This window comes from Silurus aristotelis (genome assembly GCF_946808225.1).
Source record: "Silurus aristotelis genome assembly, chromosome: 16".
Lineage (NCBI taxonomy): Eukaryota > Metazoa > Chordata > Actinopteri > Siluriformes > Siluridae > Silurus > Silurus aristotelis.
Window position 1 is genome coordinate 17894649 of NC_139589.1, and position 23144 is coordinate 17917792.

The 23144-nt window shown below is 36.5% G+C and overlaps 1 protein-coding gene and 3 long non-coding RNA genes across 5 annotated transcripts in view; 2 read left to right on the plus strand and 2 right to left on the minus strand.

Annotated features, from left to right (window-relative positions):
- Positions 1 to 3327: 3327 nt before the first annotated feature.
- ark2ca (arkadia (RNF111) C-terminal like ring finger ubiquitin ligase 2Ca) lies at positions 3328 to 21901 on the plus strand. 2 transcript variants are annotated; one of them, XM_083563917.1, is made up of 8 exons: positions 3328 to 3451; positions 14180 to 14369; positions 14527 to 14652; positions 14783 to 14909; positions 16047 to 16151; positions 17781 to 17876; positions 17968 to 18071; positions 19169 to 21901. In XM_083563917.1, the coding sequence occupies exons 1-8, from the start codon at positions 3391 to 3393 to the stop codon at positions 19284 to 19286; spliced, it is 927 nt and encodes a 308-aa protein (XP_083420043.1). In that variant the 5' UTR covers positions 3328 to 3390; the 3' UTR covers positions 19287 to 21901. The 2 variants fall into 2 exon arrangements, with proteins under 2 accessions (XP_083420043.1, XP_083420044.1); XM_083563918.1 differs by having other exon boundaries at positions 16047 to 16133.
- LOC310738698 lies at positions 4454 to 6508 on the plus strand. The gene is made up of 2 exons (XR_014537138.1): positions 4454 to 4569; positions 4750 to 6508. It is a non-coding gene; the product is annotated as an uncharacterized lncRNA (long non-coding RNA).
- Positions 10824 to 23144, minus strand: part of LOC310738697 — a 159053-nt gene continuing 146732 nt past the window's right edge. Inside the window, exon 2 of the long non-coding RNA XR_014537137.1 lies at positions 10824 to 11304. This is a non-coding gene — a long non-coding RNA (uncharacterized lncRNA). The remainder of the gene's footprint in view (positions 11305 to 23144) is intronic.
- On the minus strand, positions 21524 to 22992 carry LOC310738700. The gene is made up of 2 exons (XR_014537140.1): positions 21895 to 22992; positions 21524 to 21755 (listed from the first exon to the last, which is right to left on the minus strand). It is a non-coding gene; the product is annotated as an uncharacterized lncRNA (long non-coding RNA).

Sequence of the window (23144 nt, forward strand, 5' to 3'; positions counted from 1 at the left end):
AAGTCATTGTTTCTAAATAGAATTGGTTTTTTTATTGTTATTATTATTGTTGTTATTATTGTTATGTTAACAAATCATCACCAAATACATTCCAGAGCATGCCACTATCATGGGAAAGCTGTTCATGCCCTTTGACCTTCAGGTCCTGTGGGGTGGGGATTAGGGCTCGGCAGCTGGTCTGTTCAGTCGTCAGGACAAAACCCCTTACATGCACTCACTACAGCTGTATGCTAATGTGGTTGCGTCTGTTGCACTGATAGAACAGGAGGAGTGTAAAGTTATTCATTTTAAATGTGTGCCTCAAGCTGACGTGAAGCAGAAAAAAATAAAAGTATCTTATTATAGCATTCATCATTCATTTTAACTGACTGTGTGTTGGCTGTTATATAAAATGTATCTTTAAAATTTTGGGAATGGAATAGGTTTTACCTTTGTACTTATTTTTGCAAAATACTAATACTTTTTTTTATTCAGGACTTTGGAGAAGCAGTGAGGGCCTAGGCCTATTTAGAAACTTGACATGTTGGAAAAACTAAATTATGAAACTGGCAGACGAGATGCCAAATGTGAAATGATTCATTATATATACAATTATTTAAAGAATATAAATATTTAACACTTTTCTAGGTTACTGCATAACTACAAATGTGCCATTTTATAGTGTTAATGCATTTACACCTATCAGGCATAACGTTATGACCGGTGAAGTGAATCACACGGATTATCTCTTCATCATGGCACATGTTATTAGGTGGGGTATATTAGGCAGGAAGCGAACATTTTGCCAAAGTTGATGTGTTGGAAGCAGAAAAAATGGGCAAGTGTAAGGATTTGAGTGATTTTGACAATGGCTAAATTGTGATGGCTAGACAACTGGGTCAGAGCATTAGGCAGATGGTCATATTGCTATGCCTGATCAGTGTATCTTTTAAGATATAAAACAGAAAAAATATAATACTCAAATAAACACAATAATGGGAAATACCACAATTTACATGTTTAAGAACTGTCAGAAAAAACAAATGTTACAGAACATGTATATGCGCCTTTAAAAAAACAGTCCACCAAAATGCTTGAGATAACTGATTTAGCTGATTTTTTTTCTTTAAATTAATTTTATTTACTTGGACGGATTTGGACTTGAGATCTAATGTGGTTTTATAAGAATAGGATGATGGTCACAGTAAATATTAAAAGTGGGAAAGTTTAATGTATCTTAATAAAAAAAAAATAATACTTCATGCTGTTTATAACATAATTACATGTCTGTAGGTTTGTTAGTAAATAACTAGTATTTATTAATTTGACTGGAACGGATGCTTACATAACTAGCGAAGGAAACAGGTTAATTTATTTAAGTAGTACGTTTTAATTAGATGGGATTCATGCCTCCTAGGGAAGCAAAATAGATGCTTCATTTAAAACAAGTCTTTGCTTAAACTCTTTTATTAAAACATTTTACCTAGTTAGGGGCCACGGTGCTTATTTTCAATTTCGACATTCATTTTCTGTTGCACACAGATAGCCATAGTGTTAACTACATTGTGTAGTATAAAAAGATCAACAGTTAAATCCTGATTGGATTGGATATATAAACCTGATCAGTTGAATTGACTGATATAGGTAACACTTTTTTCTTGTGCATGTTATTAAGAAAACAATTATTCAGTCTGAATACCACTAATAAGTGAAATCAAGAATGAATATGCCAAATTGCTACTGATAATTTTGCATATAGAAATAAAGTATAATTGATTAGGTGTTTCCCTTCCTTTGTCTTTGTCTGCTGCTATTTATATGTGGCACACAACAGAATGTTATAAAGAATTCAACAAGTTATCAAACATTTAATAAAACATTTAATCCTGTTTGAAATTTACTTTGTTTTGATGTGTTATGCATATTCATTTCATCTTTTTCAAAATGTCTGTTTCAATCTTATCAGACATCAAATGACCAAACAGACTGATGCTTTGGTTGTTTGTGTGTTAGTGTACTGCTAAAATGTAATTGCTGATTTATGTTGTAATCACAGCTGCAGCTACAGTATAAATTGCCAGTAAACAATTAAGTTTTTAAAATTCTTGTTAATATTTTAAAATTATGCTTCAGTACAGTATCTGTGTGTGTGTGTGTGTGTGTGTGTGTGTGTGTGTGTGTGTGTGTGTGTGTACGCATACGTGTGTGTAGGGGGTTGTGCACCATGTGTTGCGTCTGGCAGACTGAACAGAAGGAGCAGAGATAATCAGACCTCTGTAAGTGTGTGTATGATAGTGTGTGGGGGAATGGGGGAATGGGGGATGGGCAAAAGCTGCCATATGGGGTTTGCTGTGGTCAGGAAAGCCCACCACTCACATTTCCTTATTCCTCACATTTCAGTTCAACAGGCTTTAATGTGAATACTTGTATTTATTTTCAGTACTTTTAGCTGTGTAAAGCAACAGGCAATAAGTAAACATCACTTTTAATAATGTTCATTTGCCGTTGTCATATTGTCATCCTCAGTATGACTAATCAAGCTTTTATTTTTTACTAGTTATCCACAGACACTTCAGTTGAGAGTATGCAGTCAATGCAGTTTCATCCAGCTCTCCAGGCACTACACAAATCTGAGGGTTGTCCTGTGGTAGTCTTGTTGAACCATTTTTATTATTATATTAAACTGACAGGTCTTTTCGGTGGCTTAACCAGCCCTGATATGTGTACTAGTCAAGTTTTTAGTGAGTTCAATCAGTTGATTGATTTGGAATTCAATCCTTTGATTGGTTTAGAATTTATTCATTGATTGGTTTAGAATTGAATCCATTGATTGATTTATAAATCAATCCATTAAATGAATTCGAGTTTAATCCATTAATTTAAAATGTATTTCATTGATTGGTCTAGGATTGAATCCATTGAGTTAGAATCAAATCTCTTGATTGGTTTAGAATTGAATCTATTGATTAATTTAGAATTGTATCCATTAGCGTTAACTGACACAGTACGTTCCTCGGTTCGCTTGTTCACTGACGTCATTCACACGAGCGCACACTGTATTTTTGGCTCGACGGCAGCTTCGACAACACACTGCGCTGTCCGGCTGCGCCCCCATTGGCTGAACCCAGAGCTGCCGGAAGTAAATCTCTGGACTCTGATTGGAGGATGCTGTCTTTGTGCGCAGCAGCAGCTGCTGCTGCTGCTTCTGTCGGCTGCAGTATTTTGGAGCGGTCCTGCAGGAGGTCCGCAGAGAGGCGCTAGGCATCGGGCGGCTGTGATTGGTCGAAGCAGCGAGTGCGGTGCTGCTGATTGGCTGGTGCTCTCTTTGTGCGCGCGGCGTCTCGGCAGCTGCGTTTTGAATGGTCCCTGCGAACGAGAAGCCGACGGCGTCCATGGGCAAAAGGAGTCAGGATGGTGTTAGTTCATGTCGGATATCTGGTTCTTCCCGTGTTTGGTTCAGTAAGAAGCAGAGGTATCGTTATGTTTTTTTTTGTTTAATTGAATTATTATTACTCTTACTAACACGAAGCGCCGTAACGAGCGACGACAGTAGCCAAATATAAAACGCCTTTCTTCTGTGTATTCCAGTGCACTACATAGGGTATGGCATCGCGGCGTGTGTACCCTACTTAGTGCACTCATTAGTCAGCCATTTACAATTCAAACATCGCACTGGCTCTGCTGCACGTCGGCTAGGAGGTTCATGCAACCTTTTTTTAGTCGTTTGATATCCAACAATAGTCGAATCTATCCGGCATATACATTTAACGTTATTGCGAGTTCACTCTGTACAATAAAAAAAAAAAGCCCCACTCTAAATCATTTGATACTGTGATTTAATGGCGATCTCAGAGGTTATAAACAGAACCGCAGTCCGCATCTTTTGTGTCCCAGCTGCAGTTTACTTGGGTTGTTAAATATAATAATAATTGTTCGTGGAAATTAAACGTTTTGCTTTAAAAAACATAATAATTTATTAAAAGAATGCATGGCAAATATGATAAAAATGCAGGAGACTGCCATCAAAAAATCCACCATCAAAATGCTGCTGAATAGTACACAGGGCTCAGGACACTATATTGATTGATTTATTCATTGATTGATTACAATAAATATCCTCTTAGAAAATTGAAGGAAGGTGAAAAAACACAATAGGAACTGAGATTTAAGATCAAAGAATAATCCACATGCAGGATCTGTGCTGTTTTGTGTAATGAAACTGTACTATGATGTACACAGGTCATGCAAAAGCATTTCATTGTGCTTGTGTTTTCTGTTCTCTTGTTTTTTTTTTGTTTTTTTTTTGTTTATTTTAAAAACCCTTCCTTGTTCCATAGTCCAGAGGCCGCCACTACATGCCGCATCACACCGACCCCCCCCCCTTCTCTCTCCCCCCTCTCTCTTTTTCTCTCTCACTCTCTCTCTCTTTCCTCTGTCTATCATTCTTCCCTCTCTCCCCTCTTCCATTGTGTAGCTATAGCGATCGCCTCTCTGCCTGTGTTCTGCCTCCCTCTGCCTCCATCCCCTCTTTCCATCTGAAGACGACATTGGCATTTAAAACCCAAAACCAACCTTCTTCCCACTCATCCAGTATCCTTCTGTGTGCGACTGCAGAATAACACACTCCTTTCTTCTTCTTTTTTTTTTTTTTTTTGAGAAGACACCGCTGTCTTGGTTTCAAAACTGTCATTGTTGATGATAACCCATTGTAGCAGTCAACAATTATCATTGTGATTGTCCCATTTTGTTTTCCTCAGCAATGGCATATAGACTTACATTTTTGTTTTTTGTTTTTCCAGCCTGTAAATTTCTGTGAAGTGGATGCGTTCGCTTCTTGTCCCGAGTAAATTATTTAAAATCCGGGTAGCTGAAGCCACATAGAAGCTGATCGGAATTCTTAAGTGCTTTCATCCAAAGCTTCCAGACACCTATACAAAGCCAAGATCAGCCATCTAAGCCTGTCTTTAAGTGTTGAGTTCTGCAAATCTAACCTTCCAGGCTTAAGCCATTAATAAAAAAGCACCGCATTGGCATATTTCTAACATGGTTCCAAATCTATTAAACATTAAGTGGATCTATATGATCTGAAGCTTTGTCTCAAAGGCTTTTTTTTTTTCTCACCTGTGAATTTATTTATTTTGCAATTGGACGAATTGTAGTGGACAATTTCAGCCTTCACACCTTAGCTGCAAACCTGCAAAAGCATGCATGATTGAAAATATATTTAAAGATCATCATGCCCTTTATGAAAAGCCAAGGAAGTCAGTTGTTATGGACCAAATGTGTGAGGTGAAGATGGTAGATAAATAATCCTCTGACCTGTAGACTTTTTTTTTGGCAGAAAACACCCTGGCCCTTGCCCATTTCTGACACCATACTATAACCATTTTAAAACCTATAAATAAACCTTCACATAAAGCAGTTTATTTTAAAAACATATTGAATTGGAGGAAAAAGTATTTGCCTATATTTTATTTTATTTTTTTTACTTTTTATTGTGATGCTGAATTTATGTGCAGCATCTGCCAGGGAAATGAGTGGCTCTAAACTAATATTAGGAAGAGGATGTTAATAAACCTGTGATTTGCCTTGTAACCAGAAGGGTTGTCAGAGCTGCTGTAATAGAAAAATAATTAGCTTTCTGACTAATTAAGAGTTCAGAATTCAGCAGCATTGCAGTAATAATAGTAATATAAAAGAACATACAAAGAAGACCCCATTCAGGATGAATCTTAGCAGATTGAAAAAAAATTGACCTTGTGATATAGAGACAGTCTTCCTCAGAAGAGGTTTTTTTTTTTTTTTTTAAATGCAGCATTGGATTATATCATTTTCAACTCAAATGTCACTTTTATTATAGTCTGAAGCTACACTGTGAGAAAAGTTAGAGACAAAATGTGATTTACAATGAAGTAGTTATTAAATAAAAGATGAAACACTTTACAAAATGAAACCCAAACAGCAAGTTAAACAGGGCACTAAAGATATTCACTACAAATTCCCCAAATTTCTTAGATGTCTCTCTTTACCTCAACTAAGCACACCAAATATCACAACATTCCTCTTCCTGCTACCCCAACATTGAGCCTTACACTAGTATTTCTAGTGCCCTCAAGCTCGGCCACAGCGAACGCCATCCACATCACAGGAATCCCTAGAACTGCACTGCTGTAGAAATCTTCCTAGAGTTTTGAAATGTCTTTATTTCTTTGGTTGTGGTTCTTGGCTTTTTGTTTGTGTATTAGGCTCTTCAATGCATGATCATGTTTATTTTTCATTAATGAAATTTTTCTTTCTGTTTGACATTTGAACAGCAATCTCCAATGTATCTTTGTGTAGAAATGTCCTGCTCTACTGATATGTGCTGTAGCATACACATCTACCCATTGGATGCTGCTTCTGTTGTTTTAACCTTATGGAGCATGATTGGCTCTTCTTTTTATTTGCATGGAAATATTCTTATTATTCGTATCACATGGTTCCACTCATACTAATATTTTCCAATAAAGACTGTAGTTTTTTTCCTTAACCTTCAGTGTCTTCTCTGCTGATTTCCATGTGACCTCCCTTCAAAACCCCACCCCTTTCCAGTTATTTGGCCTCTTTGGCCCCTTCCCCAAGATTAATTTCTCAGCTCTCAGCCTTTTTACTTGCCAAACTGAATCATGGGATATCTACTGTCACAAAAATAGGTGATCTGTTTACATCCACTTAGTCCACAAACATCTCCATTTGCATCTGTCGCTCTTATTTCCTTAATTTATCTCCCCATTTCTCTTCTCTGCAAGCACATGATCCTTTTGTGTTAGAAACATGCCTAAAAGTTTTGGATGCTTTATGTCCAGAATTCAAACTAATGTTTTTAGGTCTAGGAGTTGATCTTTATTATTAAATGAGAAAGTTGATTTCGGTAGTGTGTAGTTATAGATGATAAACTAGAACTTTTCCATATTGTATACAGTATATTGTTACAACCTAGAACTGAAATGCACCTATTTGGGATTTTATGATGAAGATTGCCAGTGGTGTCATTATAATTAAATACTACAATACAGGTAGTCCGCGACAGTCGAGTAGTCCCGGCCGTTTCCTGAGTCGGGATATGGCCTAGCCTACCGAGGTGTCTTAAAGAAAGGTGATCAGTGTGGGGCAGTATACTGTAATTTGTTAAAAATTGAACATATTACAGTACATAATGTAGCAAAACAGAACAATTTACAGTACCGTACAGTATGTATGTATGTAGCAGCTGGCATGTGGACGAGCACTGGTTTGCAAGTGGAGAGCTGAGCCGGACGCAAGTGTCTGGCGACGCAAATAAAAAGGAGAGAGGCAAGAGCTATAATTCGGCTTTGAAACACCAAAAACACACACACAAAAAAAAATACACTAACAATGAGACAACTAAACTCTTTCGAGCGCTGTCGAGAGTAAGGCATCTCACAAGGCAGGAGATGCGTACATCCTGGCAGTGTCCCAACGTATCATACTGCAAACGCTGCTACATTTGCCTCAGGAAAATTTTACAATTTTAATAGCTTTGTTGTATTGCTATAGTCACAGTAAGTTCTATACCTGTATAGATCACAATGATTTTTAAATATATAAATTATGATTGTGAAGTATTCACCTCCGTTGCTGTCAAACACACTCAATTAGTTCCAGTGCAACCATCAAAACTGCCATAATTAGATGAATGGTGTCTAAGTGTGCTGAACTAAAGGGACTCGTAATATGAATGTTTTTAGAAAGCCAGAGTGTCTGGAGAATATGAGAGTATACGTAAATGTACAGCTACATAAAGACCTATCAAAAAAAGGAAATAATCTGGGATGAATCTTTAAAAAAATTATCAATTACAGTTTGTTTGTTTTTTATGGGAAAAATGACCCTACTTTGACCCTACAGTGCCATGAAGGAGCTATCAAATGTTTTGAAAAAAAAAAAAAAAGTCTTAAAATGTATCATTCAGGGTTTGGTTATAACAAATATTCACAACTTTAGGCACCCAAGAGGCCAGTGTTAAGTTCTATTATTGTGCCACCACCACCTTGCTTCACTAGAGGGAGAGTGTCTCAGTGTGATGAGCAGTGTTGGTTTGCTGTTTCATTTTTTTGTTTCATTGGACCAAAGAGCCCTTTGCTATATATACACAGAGTATATAGTCTTCTGGCTATATATGTTTGCCAGAAGATAAAGTTTTCTGGCAAACATGATTTCATATGAGTCACTACTCTTCCATGAATCCCAGCTTTGAGGTGTGTTTGTGGTATAACTAGTCTATGTACAGTTTCTGCCCTGCTGTTCTAAAGAAACAAATATTCTGAGCTATTTTTGTAGAATGATGACCAATTTCCGTTCCAGGTTGTAGAAAAATTTAAAAAATTGAAAGGGAGTAAATGCTTATGTAAGGCATTGTGCACAGTCCTGCTGTCACCGACACTTCTAAATTATTTTACAATCCGTGTTTTTGCACTCGAGTACATTTTCATTTAGTACACAACAAAATACACATAGGTAATGTAATCTGACAATCGAAGACAGAATATCAAGGTTTAATAGGATTTGTTCATTTTAAGTCAAGTAGATCTGTTTTGTCATTCCAGCTATACATACGGTGTATATGTATATAGACCAATCAGCCATAACATTGAAACCCCCCTAACATTCTGTAGATCTCCACTGTGCAGCCAAAACAGCCTTTGCCCATCAAGGTATGGACTCCAAGGCCACTGTTGTTGTACTGTTTTATCTGCCACCAAGCTGTTAGCAGAAGATCCTTTAAGTCCTATTGCAAATTGGAGCCTCTATCAATTAGATTCATGCAACCCCCATATGCTTAATCAGATTGAGATCTGTGGAATTTGGAGGCCAACCCTTGAACTCTTTCATTTTCCTTAAACTGTTCCTTAACAAGTGATTACATAATTTGGCAGAGCACATTATCCTGCTTGAAAGGAGTCACTTTCATTTGGTATGACAATTGAAAAGGTGTGATTGGTCTGTAACCATGTTTAGATAGGTGACGTATGTCAAAGTAACATCCATATGAATTTTAGAAACCAAAGTTTCATAGTAGAACATCACACTGCCTCCATAGGCTTGCCTTCTTCCCATAGTGCATCCTTGGTCCATCTTTTTCCCAGGTAAGTGACCCACATGTACCTGGCCATCCACATGATGTAAAGAAAATGAGTTTCATCAGACCAGGCCACCTTATTTCATTGCCTCATTGTCCTCACTGCTGCTCACATGCCCTTTGTGAGCACATTTTGATGGTGGACAGGGGTCAGCATGGGCACTTTGGACGATCTGCTGTAGTGCACTGGTGCACATTTCTATCATAGCCAGCATGAACTATTTCAGCAATTTGTGCTACAGAAGGTCTTCTGTGGGATCAGACCAGATGCCTTCATTAGCATAAATAAGCCTTGGGTGTTGATGACTTTATTGCCCGTTCAGAAGTTGTTTGTTGGACAACTTGCACTAGGTACTTACCACTGCATACTGAACACTCAACAAGACCTGCTGTTTTAATGATATTCAGTCAAAAACAGTCATAATTTGTTAAACTAATTCTCAAGGTTGTCTGGTTTTCCAGCTTCCAACATATCTTATTTGAGATCTGACTGTTCACTTGCTGCCTAATATATCCCACCCCTTGACAGGTGCCAGTGTAACAAGATAATCAGTGTGATTTACTTCACCTGTCAGTGGTTTTAATGTTACGGCTGATGTTTTCTTTGCATCCCAATTTGCATATAAACTTATCTAGTGGAACTAAATTATTTAAATGAATGTGACTTTTTCGGCAAATAACAGCATAATTGAATGTATGCAGGGCCAAGTTTTGTAGCCTTACAGCGTTTTTTGAAAATGAGTGTGTGAATGCATGTGTGAGATGCTCTGTGATGGACAGGGTCATCTGCATTACACCAAATGTTCTTGGAATAGGTTTTAGCTTCACCACAAACCTAAAGTGTTACTCTCTATAAACGGTTAACAAGTTAATGAGCACACGTATTAGAGTAAAGACAATATTATAAAAAGGACAAGGATATGACAAGAGGTTTATTAGTCTGATAAAAGCACTGTGATCTAATCTCTGAATCTTGTTTCAATTCAAAACTATAATAAGATAAATGTCATTTATTTAGACCATTATATTCATTCAATGAGTTCATATAAGTGAGTTTTAACCTTCAGTTTTTCTAAATGCATTCTCTAACATCTAAAATATCATTTGACTTCTTAAAATTTAAAGTGGTTCCTTAACAGTTTTAATTTGCAATATGACTGTAAATTGTTTAACAGAATTAAAGCTTGAAATATTTACGTTGGATCACTATAAAGACAGTGAGTACTGTGCTTTACACATTTTTTTATCTAATGAAGCAGATGTACAATATATTTCCCTAAAATATTCCTTTCCTGACATGCTAATATTTAAAAAATTTTATTTTTTTATTTTTTTTTGTCAGACCGTAAAAAGAAATGGGATATTGATTGTCCAATCCTATATTGCATAGATTCAGAACAACTGGCTGGCAGATACAGATCAGGTTTATCTGTCACTTTGGAGATGGAGCATTTATGCCTTTTCAAGTATTGCACCAAAAACAATAAACAATGGAATAATTCCAACATCAGAGGAGAAGAAAGTCAACAAAAGGAATGTCATTTGAATATGTGTGAAATAAACACGTGTGTGTGTGTGTGTGTGTGTGTGTGTGTGTATATGTGTGTATATATATATATATATATATATATATATATATATATATATATATATATATATATATATATATATATATATATATATATATATATATATACACACACACACATACACTATATTGCCAAAAGTATTGGGTCACCTGACCTTTCCTGCTATATGTGGTTCTTTTCCAAACAAAAGTGGAGGCACTCGACTGTTTAGAATGTCTTCAGATGCGCTATAACAGAATTTTGCATTCACTTGAACTAGGAAGCCCAAACCTGTTCCAGCATGGCATTGCCCCTGTGCACAAAGTGAGCTCCTTGAAGATCTGGTTTACATACTTTGTAGAGGAAGATTTTGAGTGGCCTGCTATAGAGCGCTGATCTCATCCTTACTGAACACCACTGGGATTAATTGGAAAGCTGACTGGACCCCAGGTCTCCTCACCTACATCAGTACCTGCCTTTTGTAATACCCTTGTGGCTGATGAACACAAATATCCATAAGCACACTCCAAAATCTAGTGGAACATCTTCCCAGAAGAGTGGAGGGAATTATAAGAGCAAATTGGGACTAAATGTGGAATGCAATGCTCAAAAATAATACTATTCTTATGACCAGGTGACCCAGTACTTTGGAAATATAGTGTGTATATATAATTTATATTTTATATATATATATATATATATATATATATATATAAAATATATAAATTAATAGGCGCATCATAAAAACCAGCAAGTGATTGCATTTTGACTTCTTAATATGCAATTTCATGCAGGTAAGTTTTATTTTGTTATTTTGTCATTGTACTAACTCTAGATGTTTTTCTATTAATCCTTGCACACATGAGAGTGCAGGTAATATTCTGTATCTAGTTATATGTAGTGCGCATTATCATCGAAATCTGAGATTTAATTAAAACCGGTACATCAAATACTTGCCTACAAGCCATTTATGTTTAATGTAATTATTTATTTATTTATTTAGTTCATGTAATTTCTATGTAAACTGTCAAATTTACTCATTAGAGAATACAGTAGTATGGAGTTGACACTTGAGGTCAGTGTACCTGCAGTACACTATACAGTGCAGCATTTAAACTGAAAATATATTTCGAATATAGGGGTGTAACGGTACACAGAATTTATAGTTCGGGTAAATTTCGGTACGGTTAGGGGAAAGAAATTAAAAACATACAATTGCTTGTCATTTTTTAATTAATGTAGGTTATTATTATTAACATTTGTGAACATCAATAGTTTACATTTTTTAAACAATTTTAAAGAAAATGCCTGCTTGGTTAAATAATATAAAACATAATATTTTTTTAATATTTTCTAAAAAATAAAAGAGAATAAATCGAATTATTGCAATAATTTTTTTTTTATTAAATCGAGTAATCAGTTACATTGACACAAATTAAAATAATTAAATAAAATGTAATAAATGGAAATATGAAAATACATATGTGTATGTAAGTGTGTGTGTGTGTGTGTGTGTGTGTGTGTGTGTGTGTGTGTGTGTGTGTGTGTGTTAACATTTAATATTTAACTTTCAAAAGATATGATCTACTTAATTTTTCTACTTCTTTCAGCATACTTCAACAAATGTCTTCATTCCTTCCATCCTTCATTCAGTCAATCCCTCGATATCTGGAATTGTTTGAATTTTCTCGTTTTAAGACAAATTCTTGAAGCTGGACATAAAATGCTAAAGAATCCATAGCGCTGCCACTTCTTTAGCATTTTCATGCATGAGCAAAACAAATTTTATTTCCGTTACAGAGTGAGTAGCCACCATGACACGCTAAAATAAATTTTTTGTTATTTATTAATAAATTTTTTTTATACCCCTCGCATTGTTGGGTATGTTTTTAAGATCAATAATAATAATTAAAAATGCACCCAAAGTGCGAGGCAGAGACTAAACAAACTTATATAAAACTATATATAAACAAAATTACTTCACCCCTAATGAAATAATATATTCAAAATATGTATTGAGTATTGAGTAAATACTAAATGATATATAGTCTAAGCATATACTGTATTTTTTTGCTATACTTCTCTTAATGCTGGTAATGCTAAAATACTTTAGGGTTAAACAAGACTTTGTCCTATGTCATCAGAAAATGGTCCTACCCAAACCTTACACACCAAAAAGCAACAGCTGCAAAACCATGACCTTTGCTGGCCTTTCTCTCTTAATCTGTCTCTCACTTTTCCTTCACCTGTTTTTCACCATCTGAGGCTGAAATCTCACACTCAGAGCTACTGTTACAGAAGCAGGGCTGGGCAAATGAAAAATCCATTAACCCACTAACCTAGTGAAAGCTAAAGTTTGCTGCCATGTTTTCAGTTGACAAAAACTAATTGGTTAGATCAGTGCATTAATACAGAGCAAGTGGAAATATACTTTTGTGAATTGCTATAAAGGGGATAAAGTGGCACACACACACATACAGTATATAATGTGTATATACAGTATATAACCACACGCATATATATATATATATATATATATATATATATATATATATATATATATATATATATATATATATATATATATATATATATATATAATGTGTGCGTGCATATATATTTAACTGTGTCTGACTAGTGTCTTTATAGTGTATGGTTACAAATTTTGCATCTAGTATGAGAGTGATATGGCAGCATTGCTCTGCACTTTATTTTTCTCTGATTTATTACTGTTTACAAATACATGAATGTTCCTGATTAAAAAAAGATGACCTATGCAGTAAAAGTCATTATATAGACCTCTCTTACCCAGTGCATTTAATGCAGCAGGATGTGGGTTTTCAGTGGATTAATACTATGAGTTTAATTGGCACAGTTTAGTCTTTCCCCAACTGGAATAAAGAAAAAAGCTTTTAGCAACACACACAAACCTTATTCTTAGTCAGTTTATTTGATAGATAGATAGATAGATAGATAGATAGATAGATAGATAGATAGATAGATAGATAGATAGATAGATAGATAGATAGATAGATAGATAGATAGATAGATAGATAGATTGATTTCAGGAGTAATAAAAATAAACATTAAATACAAAATTATAAACATTTTATTTTATTATAGTATCCTCTGTTTATTTATGCACTTTATGTAATTGGTCATGTGAGTAAATTTTCCTAATTGTCCATTGGTTGGCTCTCTGCTGCTTTTTCATTTTTTTTCAACTGACAAAATTCACTAAAGCAGAGTTTCCCAGCCCAACCCTCAGGGGCCAGCAGATGTCCATGCTCCTGTTACAATTTGACCCCTGACACACATGACCCAGGTGACTAGTGTCAAAAGGATCATGATAGAATATAAACAATGACAATCTGGGACATCCGAGGGCATGCTGTTTCCAATCATATCTATGCTCTCTGATGATCAGTTCTCACACTCTTGTCATTGAATGATTGTTTCGACACTGTAACCTCTGATTGGTTATTCTGTGCAGGTACTCATTTCAGCAGGAACCAACACAGCCATGCTACGTCCTGCCGACATTTCCACCTGGCCACACCACTTTCTACTGAGTTCCCGCCAACTGGCCTTGCGGCCCCACAATACCAGGAAGTTCCACCCACTTTCCTACCTCAGGCCTTACAGCAGCAATACCTCATACAGCAGCAGCTACTGCAGCGCAGGTACAAAAGCGCATAGTGTATGTTTTCACATGCGCATTGAACAGTAGCTCATGTATTATGCACATTTTCTTCTAGCAGCATCACACAAACACGAAATTACATAGTATTGGCACATTATAATCACATAATATTATTAAATATGTGACTTTTTTGACAGACGCACACAAGAGCGTGTTCCCATCAACACACACCGGTTACGCCCAGGATATGATTATTCCCCGCCAATGCACATTCCTCAGCCAATGACACAACAGCCCAGATACTTGGCAGAGGGCACTGACTGGTAAGTTTATGACACAAATCAATTCAAAAAGACATATACAAGCATTAATGAGAAAGGGGCACTGATTAGCACTTACTGCCTGTAATTCTTGTCATATCCTGTTTTTTTGTTTGTTTTGTCATTCTATCAGGGATCTGAGTGTGGATGCTGGTTTGTCACATCAGTACTCGCTGCAGCAGATTCCACAGCCCTACCAGCACTACATCGCCTCTCCTAGAATGCACCACTTTCCACGGAATACTTCGTCAACGCAAGTGGTGAGTACAGAGTGTGTTTGCATGTGAGTACTGTTTTGATGTGGAAAAATGTATCATATTTAGTCACAGTAGCCCAACACCTTGCTCACATACTATTTATGAACAAGCAAACAAAAAAAAAATCCTTCTGTTTTTGATGTAACTTTAACCCTATAAAGATAAGTTTACTAGTAAGTGTGTTGAAAGGGTTGTATTATGACTGTCTAATTCCAACAGCATTTCCTAAATACATATGTATAGTATTCAGTACAGATTATAAAGTGAACATGCAGTAGAAACTAGTACTAGAAGTAGAAGTGCAATTTTAAGGGTGTCCATGTGAAACCATTCACAGCAGCAGATAATGAGAGATGAGTACTCACAAGCAGATACTTAAACAGAACGAAAGAACTTATAAGGCAGTATTTTAAGATTCTTATAGTAAATTTAGGTTCTTGCTCAAAGGCCCCAAACAGCAGCAACTTGAAATCACTTACTTTGAGCTTTGCTTGCTCAAGGGTGTCAGGATCTGGGCTCAAACCAGTGTTGGCTACATTCGAAATTGGGTCTCTAGCAGTCTACCACAAGTGGGAACGTGAACCCAAATACAGAGACATATTAAAAAATGTAAAAAAAAATTTTATTAGAAAGTTAAAAAATTTGAGAGAAAAGCAAAACAGTTTCCACAAAAGGAGGTCCCAAAAAGACAACACAAAAGCTTTCCAAATCGAAGGAAAAAATACTCAAATTCTTGTCTAGAAAAAAGCAGAGCAAAAGGAAATCCACAACTCAAAAGGAAAACAAATTACTCAAAAACAAGAACTTACACAAGGCTACTTGCAAATAGAACTGTAGACACAGGCACGCCAAAACTCAAGCAACATACACCATAACATCAACAATCAAGCCAAGAACTGACAAAGGGGAAACTTAAATATACACAGGAGTGATGAGATATAGGTTAAAACAACAGATAACAAATGAGGGACACAGGGATACAATGGTGACTTCTGGTGGGTAAAAAGTAAAAACACAAAGAAAGAGAGTAAAAAGTCTGTACAGACTAACCCAAATCTTGACAAAAGCCAGATGTGACATGTAAAAAAAAAAAATATCTCATGATTATTGATTGACCATAAATTGTGCTTGTTTGTGCAGGTTGTCCATGAGGTAAGGAATTATCCATATCCCCAGCTGCACCTACTGGCTTTGCAGAGTTTAAGCCCCAGTCGACATGCTTCTGCTGTACGAGAGAGTTATGAGGTATCACACTTACACATACAGGTGCATCTCAATAAATTAAAAAGTTAATTTATTTTAGTAATTCAATACAAAAAGTGAAACTCTTATATTATATAGCTTCATCACACCCAGACTGATATATTTCAAATGTTTATTTCTTGTTGTTTATTGTGATGAATTTGGCTCACAATTAACAAAAACCCACCAATTTAAATCTCAAAAAATTTGAATACTTCATTAGACCAATCAAAAAAACATTTTTAGTGAATTGTTGGCCTTCTGGACAGTATGTTCATTTACTGTATACGTACTCAATATTTAGTAGGGGCTTCTTTTGCTTTAATTACTACGTTGATTCGGCATGGCATGGAGGTGATCAGTCTGTGGCACTGCTGAGGTGGCATGGGAGCCCAGGTTTCTTTGACAGTGGCCTTTAGCCTATTTGCATTTTTTGGTCTCTTGTTTCTTATTTTCCTCTTGGCAATACCTCATAGATTCTCTATAGGGTTCAGGTCTGGTGAGTTTGCTGGCCAGTCAAGCACACCAACACTATGGTCATTTAACCAACTTTTGGTGCTTTTGGCAGTGTGGGCAGGTGCTAAATCCTGCTGAAAAATGAAATCAGCATCTCCATAAAGTTGGTCAGCAGAAAGAAGCATGACGTGCTTTTAAACTTCCTGGTAGACGGCTGTGCTGATCTTGGACTTGATAAAACACAGTGGACCAACACCAGCAGATGACACGACTCCACAAACCACCACTGACTGTGAAAACTTTACACTGGACCTCAGGCAGCTTGGATTCTTGGCCTCTCCTCTCTTCTTCTGGACTCTGGGACCTTGATTTCAAATGAAATGCAACATCTTCTTTCCTTTCATCTGAAAAGAAGACTTTGGCCCACTGAGCAACAGGCCAGTCCTTTTTGTCCTTTTGTCCTTTGCCCAGGTAAGACACCCTGTGGCTCGTTACAAGAAATGCATCAGTTGTAGCCCATGGATACGTCTGTGCATGGTGGCACTTGAAGCACTGACTCCAGCTGCAGTCTACTCTTTGTGAATCTCCCCAAATTTTTGAATGGGCTTCATTTCACCTTTTCTACCACATTATTTTCTTCCATTCAACTTTTCATTAATGTGCTTGGATACAGCACTCTGTAAACAGCAGCTTGATTAGCAATGACCTTTTGTGTCTTCCCCTCCATGTGCAGGGTGTCACTGATGGTCTTCTGGACAACTGTCAAGTCAGCAGTCCCCCATGATTGTGTAGCATTAACCAGACTAAGACACTATTTAAAGGCTCAGGAAACATTTGCAGGTGTTTGGATTTAATGCGCTAATTAGAGTGTGACACCACGAGTCTCCAACATTGAAATTTTATACAATATTCAAATATTCTGAGATACTGAATTTTGGGTTTTCATTAACTGTAAGCCATTATCATCAAAATTAAAAGAAACAAACACTTGAAATATCTATCAGTCTGTGTGTGATGAATCTATATAATATACAAGTTTCACTTTTTGTATTAAATTACTTTTTAACTTTTTAATGATATTCAAATTTATTGAGATGCACCTGTACCTGTTATGTAACACACTTTGTAAAAGCAAATAAAATTACCACATATGCAAAATAATTGTGTGTGTGTTAGGAGCTGCTTCAGCTGGAGGATCGGTTGGGTAGTGTGAGCCGAGGAGCCATCCAGACCACCATTGAGAGGTTTACTTTCCCTCACAAGTACAAGAAGGTACACACATAGACATACACACTTTGAAAAGAAATAAACAAACCCTTCATACCCTGTCCATCATCTCTCAACTATTTTATTGTGTCTGCAGAGGAAGCCGTTGGAGATGAAGTTGTATGATGATGAGGAGGAGTCTGACGTAGATGAGAAATGCACCATCTGTCTCTCCATGCTTGAGGATGGCGAGGATGTCAGGTATGAAGTTCACTCTTGGGAGTACAATATTTTATTTATTTTAATAGTTTGTTCATTCATGGGGCTCAGAAAAACCATCAACCCCTAATCCATTTGTCTACCTAAATATATTGTTTTTGCAAAGACCTCCAGTCAAATTCACAGCATTGTCAAATGATGATAATCTGCATACAAGCATGCTAATTAGGCTTGCATTGACTGACACAGTACACACCACCCGTGACCTGTTTTATTTTAATTACAACATATTCTCCAGCACTGCAGGAATACTTTTCGCTCCCTAAAGAGCAATTTTTGAAACCAGCTGCTGCTTAAGTTAAAAAAAGCTCTCTAACCCTGAGAAAAGGTAGATACTGTTCAGTATATTTTTCCTATAGTACAGTTTGCACCCCTATTTATCTTAAACCAACCAACCAAGTATAAGATTGTACAGTTGAGAGATAAGGACCTAAGGCTACAACTGGGTTTGGACCCAAATTTTTTTTTGGTTGATTACTACTACTACTACTACTACTAATAATAGTAATAGTAATAATAATAACAACAATAATTTCGTTTAATTATTCGTTTAATGATAAAGACCTAAAATCTTTATTATAAATATATTTATAATATATATATATATATATATATATATATATATATATATATATATATATATATATATATATATATATATATATATATATATATATTTATTTATTTAATTTATATTTTTTTACAAATCACAACGATGTAATTAAAAATGACATATGTCTATATATTTCAGTTAGGATTCTTGCATGCTAAGAATCCCATATATTTTGATATCAGTAATATATATTTTGATAAGTAGTAAAAAAATATTACTATAGTAAATATTGATTATTTCTATTAAAAGGATTTATAGCATGCAGGCTGTAGAGTTTATTTTTCCATTGGTGGATACATTTTCTTGTCTATGTTTTTGATTGTGTTAAAACACAATCTGCTAATAGTACATTATTATTCATTCAATATATACTGTAATCATTATATGTAAGATCATTCAGTTTAATAATCTCATTTATGGTAATCCATCCCCCACCCCCCCGCCCCCTTTTTATCTCTTTCTATAGACGATTGCCCTGCATGCACCTCTTCCATCAGGTGTGTGTGGATCAGTGGTTGGCCACCAGCAGGAAGTGTCCCATATGCAGAGTGGACATCCAGACACAACTCACACCTGAGAGCTGAAACACGCCCAAACACTGACTCTTTTCACATTTATGAATTCAAGCACATAGACATACAAATTCAGCTCAAATAAGCACAAGGACACACACAACCACATCCTTGCAACAGTTTATAGAGATCTACTCACAGACACAAAACCTGTTTGTATTCATGCTACCAAAAGCCTAAGTATTGATACACACACACACACACACACACACACACACACACACACACACACACACACACACACACACACACACACACACACACACATACACACACACACACTCACACACACACACACACATACTCTCTCTACTGTACTTAGGGGCTTACAATGCATTCAGTTAAGCATTATACCTTACATGTACAACAGTGACACACACAATCCATCAAGTCAGTAAACGTCTCATATCTTATCCTCACACTTCACTGATTATAATGAGACTATATTACTGTTCTCTCTCATACACACACAGGTTTAACAGTGGATGGATGATATAAAGAGTAATCTGGTCCATGTGTGTATGAGTGTATTAGTAGCATCTGTGTGTGTGTATGTGTATATGTGTGTGTGTGTGTGTTTTCATAATTCTAAAGCCATGCCCCTAATGGAAGAATTTATACAAGCTCTAGTCAGGGTCTGCAAGACTCTGAGCTTGCAGACGACACACACATATGCTTAACTGCTGCTTGAGAGCAGGTGTGTGTGCATTTCTGTCATGCTGCAGCTATTTCAGTAGTGTGTATGTGAGAGACTACCTTGTGTGTGTGCTTCAGTGTGGAAGATTATAGGAACTAGTTAGCTGTGCACTAACATTCTTATAGAAAAGCCAAAATTACACATCAAAGCAACAAAGAAATTAAAGCAAAAAAATGAGAGACATAACAGAAGCATCTGCCAGAATTTATTTAAACAAGGGTGAGGCGGCATCTCCAGTCCAGGAAGTTAGGAGACAAGGGAACATTGTGTTTGGTGGGTGTGTAGATAGGGGCAGGGCTCTCCAATGTAGTAGCTGCATGCCTCTGTGTTTGGGCAGTTGTGTGTACGCCTAAGTGTGTGTGTGTGTGTGTGTGTGTGTGTGTGTGTGTGTGTGTGTGTGCGTTTGCATCTGTGGAACATAAATCTGCATGAGTGTATATTAGCCCCTTTAAGCTGTGATGATCTGTAACACTAGCAGACTGATGTAGCGCAAGTAAGTGAGTGAGTGAGTAAATGCGTGTGAAACCCTGCCATGATCTTTGACCCAAAATGCCTACTGAAGAAGCACATGTGAGCGTAGCTAAATCGCCCAGCCTCTCTCTCTGGTGCTTTATTGCCATGGTTAAACTATTTATTATTGGTATTTAAACATGCAGTGTTTTGGGGGAGCAGGGGTGGTGCAGTCGAGCTTGTACATTAAACTGTGCGTGTGTGTGTTTTGTGCGTGACGGGTCTCCCCTCGTGGTCGCTATGCTGGTCGCTATGCTGGTTGCTATGTTGGTTGCTATGCTGTATTGCTAGAACAACTGTTTTAGAATGTGCTGTGATGGAGGAGCATCCACCAATTGCATGCAAGCAAACAAGGGGACGGAACAAGAACTGAGGATTGTCAAGTGCTTTTAGTTTTATATGGCTTTCTCACTTTCTCACTTGCATTTAGGGAACATGGTACTTTCATTTGAAAGTTTAAAATGTAATGATCTTGAAAAACGGGGCAACACGTTTCCATGGTCTTCGGTTTGATTCTGACCTTGTATTACAGTCTATGTGGAGTGTGTACATGCTCTCCCCCTGTTTACTTTGGGTTACTTATGGGTTCCCTGGTGTCCTCCACTGTTACTTTCTGGCAGGCAGATTGGCAATGCCATATTGTTCCTAAGTGTGAATGAGTGTGAATGTGTTTGCTGGTGGATAGCGAGGGACTGGTGCCCCATGTATTCCCAGGGTGTATTCCCACCTTGTGCCATGTGTCCCTGGGTTGTACTCGGTATCCACCACTAAGACTGACCAAGGTGTGTGTGTGTGTGTGTGTGTGTGTGTGTGTGTGTGTGTGTGTGTGTGTGTGTGTGTGTGTGTGTGTGTGTGTGTGTGTGTGTGTGTGTGTGTGTGTGTGTGTGTGTGTGTGTGTGTGTGTGTGTGTGTTGTTGTTGTTGTTGTTGTTGTTGCATAACAGAACAACCCATACAAAAGCAGTGTTCTCGTCATCCGGAAACTCAAGCATCTCACATTGCTTAACCCAAACAGATCTATGAGAGAGATGTTATTTATACCATATTACTTAGTCCAGACCATCCCATATGGCTATAACCGTAATCCTTCTTCTTTTTTTTTTTTTTATTATTTCTTTTTTTTTTTCTTTTAAGTGCTTCCCAAAAACAGAATTTTTTTGCTGCCAAGAAAGTCTTCATTTGAACTCTATACCTTCCTCTTTTGCTCCTTGTGTGCCGATTGGTGGATGTTGGCTCGTGTTGATAGTTTACACAGGGTTTTGTCCGTTGAAATGCCTTAAGTATTTAACAATCATAATTTATTACTAACTGTAGATATTGTGGGTACATATTTAATTTTGTATAGTTTTTCTTTTTTATTTGAACCATATTTTATTTATTTAGAGAAAACACAAAAATGGAGTAAGACTCTTACCTCATGTTTGAGTTGGTTTTGCAGGAATGCTTTTTCGCATGCGGGTGGTTGTGTTTGTGCGTGTTTCTTCCTTGGTGCTGTGACCTCACTGACATTCCGCTTGCTGATTGACCATATGCGGTGGCGGAGTGCAAGTGCTCTTGGTTTTTGATTCACTGTCCTGTTTGCACTCTTAGTTTTCTCGGGGCCACCCTCTCACTGGCATATTTCCGACCACTCTGGCAATATCCATTATATTTGCCTCTTATTTTCCCTCTTTTTTGTCTCTTTTTTTCTCAATCTATTTTTTCTACCTGATGTTTTGTTCTCAAAATAACTCTAACTTTTGCATTTCCTCTTTTTTTATTATTATTCTTTTATTTTTTATCTTTCTGCCTCACATTCTTGCACTATCTTTACTTGTCAATGCTTATCTTTTTTCCTACTTTAGAAACACCTTTTTCATAGGCATTCTGACAAGCCCTCTTTTTCTATTTTTCTCTTTGTCTGTCTGCCAGAGGACATCAGCATTCTGTAGTGCAGGGTCAGGATTAACATTAAAAGCACAAATGATTTTTAAAAAACTGCATGTTTTACTCAGGTTTGAATATATTACACAACAGAAGTAGAAATGTACAAGTAAAATAAAAAAGCACAGATATTCTACTAATATTTCAGAGGATTAATTGATTTTTTTTGTTGTTGTTTGTTAGTTTTTTTTTTTTTTTTTTTTTTTTGCTGCTGCTTGCATTGAATAAGAACAAATTTCCAGAAGGTGCCAGTGACAGGGGTGCCACATGCTGTCCAGCTGTGGGTGTTTTTATTTTCACTAGAGGATTTTCTAGCAGAAATAAAACAAAAAAAAATAGAATTAGAATATTTATCATTCATATTAAAGCAATAGCGCCTCCTGCTGAAGAGACTGCTGTTAGATGTCTGGTTAAGTAAAAAGCTCTGCGTGAAATAATCTTTTGGTGGAATTTTTGTACCTTATTTATTACTACTACTAATAATGATTTTAAAAAGTGGCATCGCTAAACCCAAAATGTTTTGTTTGTTGGTTGTTTTTTTTTCTTTAAAGCTTGTACATGATCCTTTTTGTATGTGCTCTTTTTATAATAAAACATGAAAATTTCCCAAAAAAACTGTATGCTGTCAATAATTGTATATACATTAGTGATGTGCATCTCCCTAAGTGAGGCCGATGTGATTTACATCTCGATGCACAGCAAACGATACTATACATTAAAGATATACACTCCTGAACAAAA

Coding starts and splice junctions, on each gene's coding strand:
- ark2ca (XM_083563917.1), top strand. CDS start 3,391: ATGGTGTTAGTTCATGTCGGATATCTGGTTCTTCCCGTGTTTGGTTCA. Junction 16,152..17,780: donor CTGTACGAGAGAGTTATGAG/GTATCACACTTA, acceptor TGTGTGTGTTAG/GAGCTGCTTCAGCTGGAGGA. Junction 17,877..17,967: donor TCCCTCACAAGTACAAGAAG/GTACACACATAG, acceptor TTGTGTCTGCAG/AGGAAGCCGTTGGAGATGAA.